Source organism: Mustela erminea, chromosome 5 (genome assembly GCF_009829155.1).
Source record: "Mustela erminea isolate mMusErm1 chromosome 5, mMusErm1.Pri, whole genome shotgun sequence".
Taxonomy (NCBI): Eukaryota; Metazoa; Chordata; class Mammalia; order Carnivora; family Mustelidae; genus Mustela; species Mustela erminea.
The window spans coordinates 36264356-36278179 of record NC_045618.1 but is presented as its reverse complement, the minus strand read 5'-3'; the positions used below and the strand labels follow the sequence as shown (position 1 = coordinate 36278179).

Here is a 13824-nt window from a genome sequence, read left to right as displayed (position 1 = left end):
TTTTTTAAAAATTATTTTTCATAATCTCTAAAACATGGGGATTGAACTCATGACACCAGAGATCAAGAGTAGCATGCTCTTCCAACTGAGCCCGCTGGGGACCCCAAAGAACTCTTAATACTCAAAACCAAAACAAACAGAAACAAACCAAAGAAACCCAAACAAAACACTAAGAGAAATGAGCAAACTATTTCAACAGATTGTTTATAAATGAAATTCAGATGGCAAACCAGCCCAAGAAATGGTGATCAACGTTATTAAAAGAGAAATAAAATTAAGACTGTAAGATACAACTTCACTATCAGAATGGCTAAAAAATAGTAATAATAATTACAACCATGGAAAATACCAAGTGCTTCACCAGAAGATGCAGAGCAACTGGAATTCCCAAACATTGCTGCTAGGAATGCAAAACTGTACAAATACTTTGAAAAAACAATTTGTCATTTCTCGTAAAGTTAATCATACATGTATGAGATGACCCAGGAACCTTGCTTCAATGCAAGTGAAAGCTTCTGTTTACACTAGTAATATGTACATAAATATTTTTAACAGTCTTATTAATAACCCAAACTAGGAACAACTCAAATGCCTGTAGTGTATACATAACCAAGGATTATACTCAGCAATCAAAAGGAATAAACAGCTGCTACACTCAAGACCGATGAAAAGCCAGTGTGTCATGTTATATAGCGGAGAATTTTATTTACACAATGTTTTGGAAAAGAACTGTAGGGTGACAACAGATCGGTGGTCACCAAGGGCTGGGAGAGGGGTTGAGTCTAAAGGAGCAGCCTGAGGGAATTTCGGAGGACTATGGGACTGTTTTATACGTTGACTGACGCGGAGGTTATACAACCCCACCAAAACTCATAGATCCATACAACGAAGGAAGGAATTTTACTGTCTGTAGTGAGAGAAGAAAATGGGAGGTTGAAATTTGCTCAAAAGATACTGGGATATTAGAAACTGGGAAATCAACAAAGAGGATGATTCTGAGGAGTTTGGGTATTACAGGAAAAGAGGAATTAGGGTAGAGCTGCTGGAGAAGGAAGTGGAGTCAATCACTGAAGAGAGTGGGGGGGACAGCTGCACCAAGGCTTTAGTGCTCCAGAGGGGATGAAATCGATTGCACAGGTGGAAGAGATGGCCTTTTCTAGGAGAACAGACAGCTAATCAATAGTAATAAAAAAAGAAGGAAGAGTAGATGGATACAGATGCAGGTGTATAGAGAGATGGGGTGGGTGGGTGGAGCATGTGGTCTGAGCTTGAGGAAGCTCTCCAGACTTTGCTCCTGTTTTTCTGCAGGGAAATAGGAAGCAAGGTCCTCAACTGGTAGTGAAGATGGTAGAGGAGGGTGTTGTCCGTTTGAGACTTTGTTTCCAAACACAAGGCTAGTGACTGATGAATGGCAGATACATAGCACAGGTTAGGCACCCCCTACCCTCACTCCTATTTCCCCAAGGCCACAGTGTTGATGGCGGGCATCACCTGTCAATAAAGTAACACTTCCCTCTGAGCCTGGCTGGAGGCTTACCATCCTTCTCTATTCACTGTTCTGGCAGCTGCTGCCAGGAGGTCAGATGGATATAAATTCTAGTTATCCCAGTCACCCAGTTTAACTGTGATTTTAAGCCAAATGAATTTTATCTGAACTTTAAACAATCTAAGAGACTGCTGATAGAGTATGGTTTGGTTTTCTGTATCTCCTATTATACAGTACCATTTTTAGTGCTTCTAGTGAAAACAAGCATGGGCAGCTGAAAACTGTTTTTTCTTTTCTTTCTTTTTCTTTTCTTTTTTTTTTTCCTGTACAGGAGTTTTCTGAATAAACATCATAGAAGAGCAAAACTTTTTTAGCGCATAGCCTGACAAGTAGTTTTAGGAAACACTTTCCATGAATTGTCCTGTTAGCCAAATTATGATTGCAAAGAATTTGCTGTTAAAGCAGAGGGGATGGATCTAAAAAGAAATGCCTGCATAGTTTGGTAGATGAGAGTTATACTAATGATTTAAGCAATCAAATCTATTCCTATGTAGACATTTCCAGGGCTGAAAACAAGAGTTGCCACAACTGGGGCAAACTTAAAAGAATCAGCTACTCTCTTGGGATGAAAAAGTCAGCAAGACTTCTGAGTTAAAAGTAAAATAAGAAGTCAACTTGAAAAAGTCGACTCATTTCCATTTAGCATTCTCAGGGAATTTTTTTTTTTTAGTAGGTGCCATCTTTATTTAAGATGGATTTAATTTAAAACTACATTTGAGCCAAAGGTATCGGAATATTTAGGTGTTTAGGAAAATCCCTTTTCAACACACCTTAGACTGGAGGATTCACTTAGCACTGGAAAGTCATCACAGCATAATCGCTGGGGTTGAACAGTAGTGATCAAGAGATGCAGAAAAACCAGACTTCAATGGGCAATGAATGTGGTATGCCACACCAGATAGCCACAAATAAAATAAGGTACCTTCATCCTAAAAAAGGTGATACTTGTCAGCAGGTCAACAGTTGATTTCAGGTCTTGCAGCCGTTCAGCATTGCTGGCAGGAAAGTTTTCCTGGTTCATTAAGAAATAGAAAATGGGTAAATTATAAGCCTTAAGAGCTTGTGATGGGAAAACAAACTAAAATTAACTTTCTGGGAAAGAAATGGGAAGGGAATTATGTAAAAATTATAAAAATATACCTATATTATTCTGAAAATATTGTATCATAAAACAAAGAGTAAACAATTTGGAAATATTCTCTTCTTAGTCTTAGAAAACCACATCCTTCTATTTATTTTCAAAATAGTATCATTCATGCTGTGTTATCATTAATCTTGTTCATATCATAGTTTTATATTCATATAATAGTTTTGCTACTAGAAGTGGAGGGGACAGCATGTAGTTGGAAACTTTTTTAATAATTTTCTGAAGACAGGCAGTTTTTTCCAAAAATACCTTGGGAATTTTACATGTGCTGCATTTACCATGAGTCACAAAGAATCTTTTAAAAGCTAAAAGAAAAATCAGACCACATGGCAATGTCTTTCCCGGAAGTACTATGGGTTTCAACAAGTTGATTAATGCGATTTGGTGGAGATGTGATATAAAAAATAAAAATGTTCAGAGCTTTGATGTAGAGGGAAGGTATAATTATGAAAATGTTTGATCTAAAGAACAATTTTTGCATTGAGAAATTTCTCATTTTAACATGCTTTCAGATTGCTTTTTAAAGAGCGATCAGAGGGTGCCTGGGTGACTCAGTTGGTTAAGCGACTGCCTTTGGCTCAGGTCATGATCCTGGAGTCCCGGGATCAAGCCCCTCATCAGACTTCCTGCGACCTTCTCCCCCACTCTCATGCTCTTTCTCTCTCAAATTAAAAAAAATAAATAAATAAAAATCAAAAATCAATAAATAGTAAATAGCAATCAGAAAAACCACAGGTAATTTTTAGATATTCATGAACTCATACAGAGTTACAGTGTCCAAATGATGAGAAATGAGGTGGGCTTCAGACCCTTTTGGCCCCCAAATACCTTTTTAATTGCCTGCATAGCACTTGTCTCCTACTAGTATTGGCCCCATTTCCAAGAGGAAGGGTAAATTTGACAAAATGTAGTTTTATAATTTCCAGAAATATGCAATTAAGATACCCATCCATCATGAACTAAAACATGAATGCAGAGGGTCTACATTGTGTAGATGATGGAATTATGTTTGAAATACATTATTAAATAAAGAACACAACAGTTATTACTACAGCTTTTTTCTGTAAATAAAACTGATAACCAAATGTTTTGTAACTAAGTTTTTTTTTAATAACATCATATGTACATTTGCACACACATAGATGAATATATTTTTTGTGTGTATATTTGTGTGTGTTTCACCTGGAGGTGAAATGCAGAAGAGCTGACAAGAACTCTGGACAGCTTCAAAAGAGCACATTGTACTGATTTAGGAAGAGTAAATTAAGGAATGAGTCTAAGAGGCATCTTAAAAGCTGGGGAAATAGTAGCAGGATATCTTCATTAACAAGGGGTGCGCTTTTAGGATGAGGGCTCTGCCACATGTCTACCTCATGGATTAGCTGCCTCTCAATCGGACAGCTATTATAATTATAAAAGTAAAATTACATACACACGTTACTATTGTAGGCTTATGTGGGTCAAGGTCCCTGAACAAGAGACATCAGCTTGCTTACTTAGGAACTTAGCTGTCCAGTGTGACAGAACCTCAGATCCCAACACCAGTATTTTTACTTTCCCACTACACAGTGCATGATTTTTCATAGTATGACAAGAAAGCATCTCAGCCAAACATGACATTTTACCTTCAGGCAGATACTTTTGTACGTACCCTATACTTTGACAGGTCAATCCTTAAAGAGTTATGCAATTGGTCCAGTAGTTTTATGAATTTTTCCCTCTGTACAAAGCAAACACAAAAGAGGAGAATGGAAATAAAGGGTCATTCTAAATGCAGTCCTCACAACAACTCTTTGAGTTATTGTCCTCCTTCTACAGAAAGGAAGGTTCAAAGATGTCAACAATTATCTGAGTTGATAGCGCGGCTATGTGACATAACAATGCTTCAGATGCACACCTCTTTCACACCAAATCCAGGCTCTTGCCAATAAGCCACAGGACCTCTCTGTGATGAATAAGGAAGTATCCAGAAAGTTGTGTACTTCAGAAAGAGTCCAGACAACTGAATTGCCCCTGTACTAATTCACAACACTTTGAGTCAGCAAGAAGAACACACATCCCATCCCCACACACCACTCCAGAAAGAAATGATTGTTTTTTTAAATTTCTCCTAACTATTGAAGTGAGATAGCTATTGTTCTCATCAAGAACAATTTCAAAAAGCATTTTCCTTTTGGTGACAAGTACAGACTTCATAATCTGAAAGTATCGATCACCTTTTAAAGTATGTTTATGATTTAGTGTTTTTTTAAAAAAGCACAAAATATCAAGCCAAAAAAATTATTGATGCCTCCCTCTGAGGCAGTTGAACTGACCTCATCATAGGATGTGAATATAAGAATAGGGAATCTGCTTATAAGGATGAAGTTGTGTTGATTAAATAAAGTAAATAAGTTAGATAAGGTAAAAACATCAAAATCACACAAACTTTATAGGATAGGAAATCTCCCATTCTGAGTCTTAGACATCTAATCAAAAATGAAAAAAAAATATGGGAGTGTAAGTAAGTAACATTAAATGCCTCAGCCTACATTACTATTCTGTAAATAACAAATTGCACTTTGGAAGAAGTAGAAACTTTCCTAATACTTTCACGTATGAGGTGGATTTATGGGGTTATAACTCTTCCCTTGAAGTCACCGATTTTGATGAAGTGAGCTGAATATTAACAGGAGTTGATGAATCATTCTTAAGTTGAAACTCCTATTTTCTGAATAACTGCCTTAATCAGGTTTATCTATCAGGCAATAAAGCTTGATATCTCCTCTGTGTTAACCCCCTGTGGAGTCAATGAAGGAGTCCAAGAAATGAACCTTGCCTTCAACTTGCTTGCCATCTTGTTAGGCAGAGAAGACTCTCCAGCAAAACTCTCCATGAAATACACAGATGAGTCGAAGGTCTTAGGTATTTCTTTCCTACTCTTCATCATACCTTTCCAAGGGAAGAGGTGAACCATACTGTCCTTTTATTAACCCCCATCCCACAACCACCTAGATCAGTAGCTCTCAATCAAAATAGAAAAATGGAAGAACCATGACCATCACCAGTTTAGGCCACAGCAAAGTTAATCATTCAATGATTGTAAAAGTTAACATGTTCATGTCATGCCTTAAGATGCTTGATCTGACCTCTGTGGGTGGTACAAATCATCAGGACACTCTAGTCATCCGTGCTAATGCCCAAATCATTGGGCCTCTTACTTCCACTGGGACTGACTATTCTGGTTGTCTGCTTGGTATCCATTTTTTCATTCTTCCTTACTAAGAGAACCTCATGACATTGTGAGTCATATGTGTCCATTATGAAATACCTACCTTCCCAGACCTCTTTTCCTCTAGCAATGGCCATGCAGTAGGATTTTGGCTAATGAGATACATATAGTTTATTAAACAGGATGGACTCAGCTAGTATATTGCCAGTTGAATTATTTTAAAGGATTCTAGAAGAGTTTGGCAAACACTATCATATTGGTGTCTGCTATATAATTCTTTATCGGGCTGTTCTCCATCTGCCGTGGGTTTCTTTCCTTCCCCCATATGAAACTCAGACTAGACATAAGAAGGCATAACAGATGTGGGACCACCAGATGAAAAGCTAAACAAGAGATTAGGCCTGGTGGAGCAGGAAGCTGAGAGCCCTCATTCCGCCCCTTAGCCCTGTCTGCCTACCCTTCCAAAAAATGACAATCCTGAGCAGCTACACTAGCCCTGAATTCCTTACTACCTTTGGACTTGGGTTCCATGGGGGAAAAAATCTTATTAAGTCTGTTTAGTTGAGTTTGTTTCATGCAGTCGAACAGAACGGTGACTGATATAGATCACACATGTGGTCTTCTTACCCAAGTCTTCCGTGCCCAGCTGGAAATTTTACATTCAAGGAACACAGAAATGTGAAGAAAACTGCCTAGCTTGTTGTCTCTAAATCCCAGACAATATCAGATGATGGGAAATTAAAAGTATGCTACTGATTGAATTTTCATAGAGATTCTTTAAACAGCAGGACAGCTTGAAATTTAATTTTATTTATCACTTTTCGATTTAAGTAGAGATTGCCTTTGCAAGAACTAAGGAGGCCTATTTCCTGCATGGTGTGACTGGAGGAATAACAAAAGGCTGGGTGATTAAGAAGTGATTCTCCAGTGGGTTAAGCCGCTGCCTTCGGCTCAGGTCATGATCTCAGGGTCCTGGGATCGAGTCCCACATTGGGCTCTGTGCTCAGCAGGGAGCCTGCTTCCCTTCCTCTCTCTCTGCCTGCCTCTCTCCTTACTTGTGTTCTCTCTCTGTCAAATGAATAAATAAAATCTTTAAAAAAAAAAAAAAAAGTGATTCTCCTGGGGCGCCTAGGTGGCTCAGTCGGTTAAGCCTCTGCCTTTGGCTCAGGTCATGATCTCAGCGCCCTGGGATTGAGCCCCACATCGGGCTCTCTGCTCAGGGGGGAGTCTGCTTCCTCCTCTCTCTCTGCCAGCCTCTTTCCTTACTTGTGATCTCTGTCTGTCAAATAAATAAATAAAATCTTTAAAAAAAAAAAAAAAAGATTCTCCCGAGGGGCATGCCCACAACATCTAACACTGTGCTGTCGTCCTGATTTTTCTGCCGGGGAAGGTCTATACAGTCCTGGGATTTGGTAGTGACCACATTAATCAAAACACTGCTATCAGTTATCAAAAACATATGTTTCATTAGTTGATAAGAATAACTTTAGGGATGCCTGGGCGGCTTCCTCGGTTAAGCATGTGCCTTTGGCCCAGGTCATGATCCTGGGATCCTGAGATCGAGTACCACATCAGGCTCCCTGCTTGGGGGAGTCTGCTTCTCCCTGCCTATGCTCTCTATCTCTATCTCTTGCTTTCAAATAAATAAAATGAATTTAAAAATTTTTAAAAAAATAAAAATAAAAAAATTAAAATTAAAATAAAAAATAAAAAAAAAAAAAAGAAAGAAAGAAAGAACTCTAGGCCAAGGGTCAAAAAACTGTCTGGAAAGAGCCAGGTAGTAAAGGTTTTCAGCTTTGTTGCCAGTCGCAACTATTAAACTCTGCCACTGAAGTGTTGTTTCTTGGACAGTGAAATCTGAACTTCATGTAATTCTCAAGTGTTATAAAATGGTAGTCCTCTTGATATTTTTTTAACCCTTTAACATGTGGAATTTATTCTTATCTCCATATGAAACCAGCTGGTGGGCTGATTTTGGCCCCAGAGGACTGGAGGGATTTTGAGTAGGGGGGAAGGCATTGTTACCCACAAGTGCATTCAAATCAACACGAAATGTCAACAAGTTGCCCTCGGATCCTGGGCACTGGAGAAAGGAAAGTCTTTATAAGGAAGGTGTGTAAACACCTCTGCATCAACCTCAGCTTCTCTCTTCCATTTCTTTGTTTCTCAGTATCTCAATCCAGAAGCAGGGGTGGATTTCACTTGAAACTGATGCTGCTTCAGTGTTGGGAGCCCTCACTGACTTCAGCTTCCCTGAGAAGATCCCTAGCTAGGTGTTCACATGACCTCAGCTTTCCGTAAACTTTGGAAAAAGTAGGATAAGAAGTATTCTGATGTGGACCAGCTAATTGGAAGAACTTCTTTTACCAGATCATATCAAAAGCAGTAATTCGTTAAGAAGAACAGAACATTTCAAGTAGAAATTATACATAGTCTATTTTGATATTTTTTGATAATTTAGTTAATCACGGGAACATATGGAAAATAGGCTTACATTTCTTACTGATTTGAGGTTAATACTGCTATCAACAGATACCATAAAATTATAAAATGTCACTACATGATGGCATCAGTGACAGACTAATAAACGTGATCAATTCAAAGAGTATTTAAGGAGTCACTTCATAGGCACTGGGAAAGTCCTGAGACGGTGCTCCTCATGGACCTAGAGAGCCCCAACCTCTCCCTCAGTCTGACTAAACTTTAGACAGGTTTCTTCCTGACTCTAGACCCTGATCTCTCTCTCTCTCTCTCTCTTTCTTTTAGAGCATTCTCTTTAAAAAACTTACAATTGTAAATTTTTTCTCTGCTCCTTAGAAATGTAAATCTTTTTAAAAGCCTCTAGCTAAGGGATAGTATCTGTAAATCCCAGCCTCTGTGGGGAGGGTAAGAGACTAATTTTGGTAGGTACCAAGTAGCAAACACAAACAGCCTCATCACAGAAAAAGACACTTGCACACCCAAGAATAAGTTAATGAGCTGGACACATGCCACTGATCAAATTTCCCCTCAATATCTTCAGGTATTTTTTTTCTCCAGCTTATTCTAGCTCTTAAAAACTCTATCTTTTGTTTTAGTATAGCTAAGTTCAGAGGGAGCCCTAGCCTCTCCTGCTAGGGCAATAAATAGCCTCACATTGTTTTCATTGCCTATTTAACTCTCTCAGGCACAATTTTTGCTTTGATATCACATATGAAAGAAACCTAATAAATGTTTTCCCAAACTTGATATAAGTCAATAACATGTGTGTCAGATTATCAATGAATTTTGAAGTTAAGAGAAACTTTCCTAAAAACATCAAATAAAAACGTTTGATCAACTCAAAAAAAAAAAGTTTGATCAACTCTTGTAAAGACTGCATTATCTTTTTTTAATAAAAAATTATATTGCAGGATTTTCATTATATGAAGAAGTGATCAAAGAATTTGCCCTCAAGAACTCTAGAAAAACTTTTAAAGAGATGTATCAGGAAGCTAATGAAAATATCATGTTGTTTTTCTGGAATTTGTAATGTTTGTGGTATCCCACTACAGTGATTTAAAATTCATCAGGATTCATTTTTTATTAGAAATGAATATTACTTTTCTATTGACAATGTGTATTCTTCTGAAAAAGAGTCTCATCAAATGACATAAGGTTTAAGCAGCACAAAACTTAGATCCACCTGTGCGCACATCAGCCCTATCACTAATTTCCATCTTGTCCTCCTGTATTCAATACAGGAGCTGGTTTAATCATTCCTCCTTCCTCAGTGTGGCTTTCTGGAGTTCTGAGACTAGAAAACTCAGCACCATATTTGCCAAACTCCTTTGCAAGTGTATGCAATTATGTTAGTTTCTGCCTTCTAGAAGCATGTGGACTCCACATTTGTAAAGTCGACAGGAGGAGATGGAGGCTCACCTCCTGCTTCTTGGTTTACTTCTGCTGCTAAGTCAAGTCCTAGAGACATGCATTTCCCAGTCTCTGGTCACTAGGATTGTGATTTCCAAAAGATAGCTGCATTAGCAGAAGCCACCTTCTGATTCGTCACCTTCCTGACTATAAGTAAGCTCACAACTTCTCTTGCAAATCAGTTTCACTGTGATATTTTGAGGATTATTCTAGAAGAATCTTCTGCCAGGACTTCCTATGATATTATAAGCACCCAATCCCCTGTGCCAAATCCCTTTCTACTTAAAATTTCTAGGATGGTTTCTATTACTGCACCTGAACTGTGTCTGATACACACTCTCTCTCTCCCCTCTACAACATCTCTTCTACACAGTTAACTTTCTAAATCAAAGGTTCTATTAGATTACACCCTAAGCTTCGAGAATAATGTCCAAATATCTCAGAAGGCTTAAGAGGCCCTCAACAATCTATTGTCAACCCAGTTGTACAGCTTCTTCTTCTACTACCATTTTTTATTCTATTTGCCCTACTCAATAGGCAGGCTACCTTCCACATACTTTGAATTTATTTTGTATCTTGACTCTTGATGTTACTCAAATGTCTTTCAAAACCTAAGTAGTTTCCCTACTACTTCTTGGAGCTTGGGAAATACTACTCATCCCTAAAAGCCCTGTTCCTTTTATCAAACTTTCATGAGCCCCTGAAAAGAATCAGTCATTTGTTCCTCTTAAATCTCAAAGCAAATTTGTTAATATAACCTCCTTTGACACTAAACATATTTTGGAAATGACTTACGGTTATCACTACATATGGTTATATGACTACCCCATTAATTTCAGAAATTAGAAGTCACCTTTTATCTTTCAGTGCCTTCATTACCTGCTGTAGTGCCTTACATGAGGTATCACATGAATACATATAAATGAAAAAGTGGACAAATAGAAGAACATATGTAATGGCAAAGAAATATTTATTAGCATTTGCTTATTTATTTTTGCCCAACACTGGCTGGGTCAAAGAGAATATATATGTTAGGAAAAAAAAATGAACTAGATAAACATCAATTTTACTAATAATTCATTGTATTTTAAGATAACTCACTAAATAAATTTTCTAAAGACTTTTTTTTATAGTTGAGATATTAAACCCCAAGTCACGGGGTTTTCTTCCTTTCCAACCCTTGATCTACCCATGGTGTTTTCCAAAACCACAGGGATGTTTTATCCAAAAGAATTTCTTTAATTTTCCTGACTCCAAGCTTTACAATCGATGGTGTGCTATTAAATCATCTCTTCAAAAGAAAAATGCCTTGATTTTTAGCATTTGCCAATTTCCATGATGTTAGTATTCTCAGTACTTCTGGTTTCAAGGACTGCTATGTTCAGCAATTATCTTGCAGTATTCCTGAAAATTCAGCGGTCATGGCCTGTGAGCAGGTTTAACTAAATTATAACGGTCTTATATTCAATTTTCAACAATCTACTTCAGAGCTACATCTTGGGCCCAAGACTTTCCCTTTGGAATTTTAACTGAAATGTATTACGTTCCTACATAAATCTTTTGTCTCTGTCTCTTATGGTGCAACTTCTCAAACCAAGACCCCATGGTGAAATCTATGTACTAATTCACTCACCCTTCCATTGTCTCTTTTCTACAAAATTTCTATCTGGAGTCAATCCAATCTTCTGCTGTGTCCATTACATGAACAACAGAATGCTGCAAAATCCTGAGAAAATCTGACAGCCACATGCATTGTTGTGACAATATGACTTATGCTTCTCAACATCAAATGAGACCTTCAACTTTTCTAGGAATTCCTCTGACATGGCCCTGAAGCATTCCCCTTTCTATTCCTTCTGATAATTTATCTAAACCTATCATAGCTCCTGTCTTATAGGTGAGCATTTTCTGTTCCTGAAGACAACCACAGAGAAAATTAACGTTAATGGGGTATGAAAACCCAACTTTTCACTCCAGTATCAAAAGGTCACAGTTGTCTACAAGGATACTTACATTATTCCTGAAATTTCAGAAAGGAACTTGTCCTTTCTTGTTCCAAAGAATGTACCTCCTTTTGTACTCTCAACTACCTATTTTTCTTTATCTTCTGCAATGTCGCTGCATCACATGTTCTCCATCTGATAAATCTGCAACTTCACTGTCATAACTTGTTCCTTTCCTGATAACCTATAAACATGTTTCAATTTACCTTATTAAATTAAAAAAATAATCCTTACCCAACCCAGCCAGTAAAAATAAAATCTTTTTCATGATAAAATCTTCCCTTGACCAATCTTTCCCTTTTCATTCCAGTTCGTTAACAAAACAGTCTCTGCCAATCTCATTTTAAACAAAGAAATATTTACATTATATATAGGCACCAATGAATATTAATTATGCTAGAAGAGCAGTTTTTCATCTTTCAGTCCTACTGTATTTCTACTTTTATCCGAGTGTGTATGTATGAGTAAATCAGACTGATGGGATTTGGTCCTTGCCTATGAGATAAGCTACTAACCCTTACCGACAGAGGGCAAAGAAGAGTAGGCGTCTCAGGTTAGAAGGGGTCATCTAGGGTGCCTAGGTGGCTCAGTGGGTCTCAGGTTAGAAGGGGTCATCTAGGGTGCCTAGGTGGCTCAGTGGGTCTCAGGTTAAAAGGGGTTATCTAGGGTGCCTGGGTGGCTCAGTGGGTCTCAGGTTAGAAGGGGTCATCTAGGTGCCTGGGTGGCTCAGTGGGTTAAAGTCTCTGCCTTTGGTTCAGGTCATGATCTCAGGGTCCTAGGATTGAGCCCCACATAGGGCTCTCTGCTCAGCAGGGAGACTGCTTCCCTTCCTCTCTGCCTGCCTCTCTGCCTACTTGTGATCTCTGTCAAATAACTAAATAAAATCTTAAAAAAAAAAAAAAGGTAAGAAAAAAAATGTAAGAAAAGCTTTTTCCACTGGCTTATTATTTAGATACTCAAAATGTCTGGGTTATACCTTTGAGAAGGATGAAAAAGGACCAATATAATGGTGTTCTTGAATCAGAAGAAACAGATCAGATTCAGAATTCAGGTAAAAAAGAACCTTTGGCCATAAATTGGCTAACGTGGGAAACGTTATACTTAGATATCTCTGACTGAGCAAGTAGCATTATTTTCAGTAGGCAGAGAAAAATACACTCACATTTATATACCAAATCATCAATTTATCAAACTGTAGCTTGAGGAAAAAAGTTTTTTGGCCCTCTTCTACAATAAGTTATTTGATTTGTAAAATACAGTTTTTTATAATCATGTTGTCACTGAAAAGTAGTGAAATCAATTTGGTTTTTCTTCTTTGGGTCAGCAGGAAGTTCTATCTCATTTTCCTCCAGGTAGCTTTTATGACAGATATTAATCATATAGACATGTCTTCTTTTTCAGAACTACAAAGGCTCAGTGTTCCACAACGCTGGCTTATTCTCTACAAGGCACCCAGGCAGAATATTAAAAGCAAAACAATTTCATAACACTGTGTGCTTGATGTTACAAGTAAAATCTCAAGACGATCTTATTATCAAGATGAGGTTTTTATAGCAAAACTATTCTGATGATCTGTTATCGGTTATAATAGTATTTTGTTGAGTTGGTCAGGGAAGGTTCTTTGGTCCTAGCTCTTACAAGACTTACTTCTAACAGAAGTAGCTGATGGTATGCTGTTTATACTGTAGGTAGAGCAGGAGAGATGAAATCCTCACACCTGATATCTATAGAGCATTTTCAACTTTTACAAACTGGATTATCATATTTTACCTCATTTGCTTTCATCTTCAATTTGAGAAACACATTAGAAATGTAGTTGTTATGGGGCACCTGGGTGGCTCAGTGGGTTAAAACCTCTACCTTCGGCCCAGGTCATGATCTCAGGGTCCTGGGATCGAGCCCCACATTGGGCTCTCTGCTCAGCAGGGAGCCTGCTTCCCTTTCTCTCTCTCTGCTTGCCTCTCTGCCTGCTTGTGATCTCTGTCAAATAAATAAATAAATCTTTAGGAAAAAAAAAAGAAATGTA

At 37.9% G+C, this 13824-nt stretch overlaps 1 protein-coding gene across 1 annotated transcript in view; it reads right to left on the bottom strand.

Annotated features, from left to right (window-relative positions):
* UNC13C (unc-13 homolog C) overlaps positions 1-13824 on the bottom strand; it is a 612072-nt gene that overhangs the window by 271236 nt on the left and 327012 nt on the right. Inside the window, 2 exon segments of the mRNA XM_032342611.1 lie at positions 2469-2558; positions 4345-4413. Coding sequence (XP_032198502.1) covers positions 2469-2558; positions 4345-4413 — 159 coding nt within the window.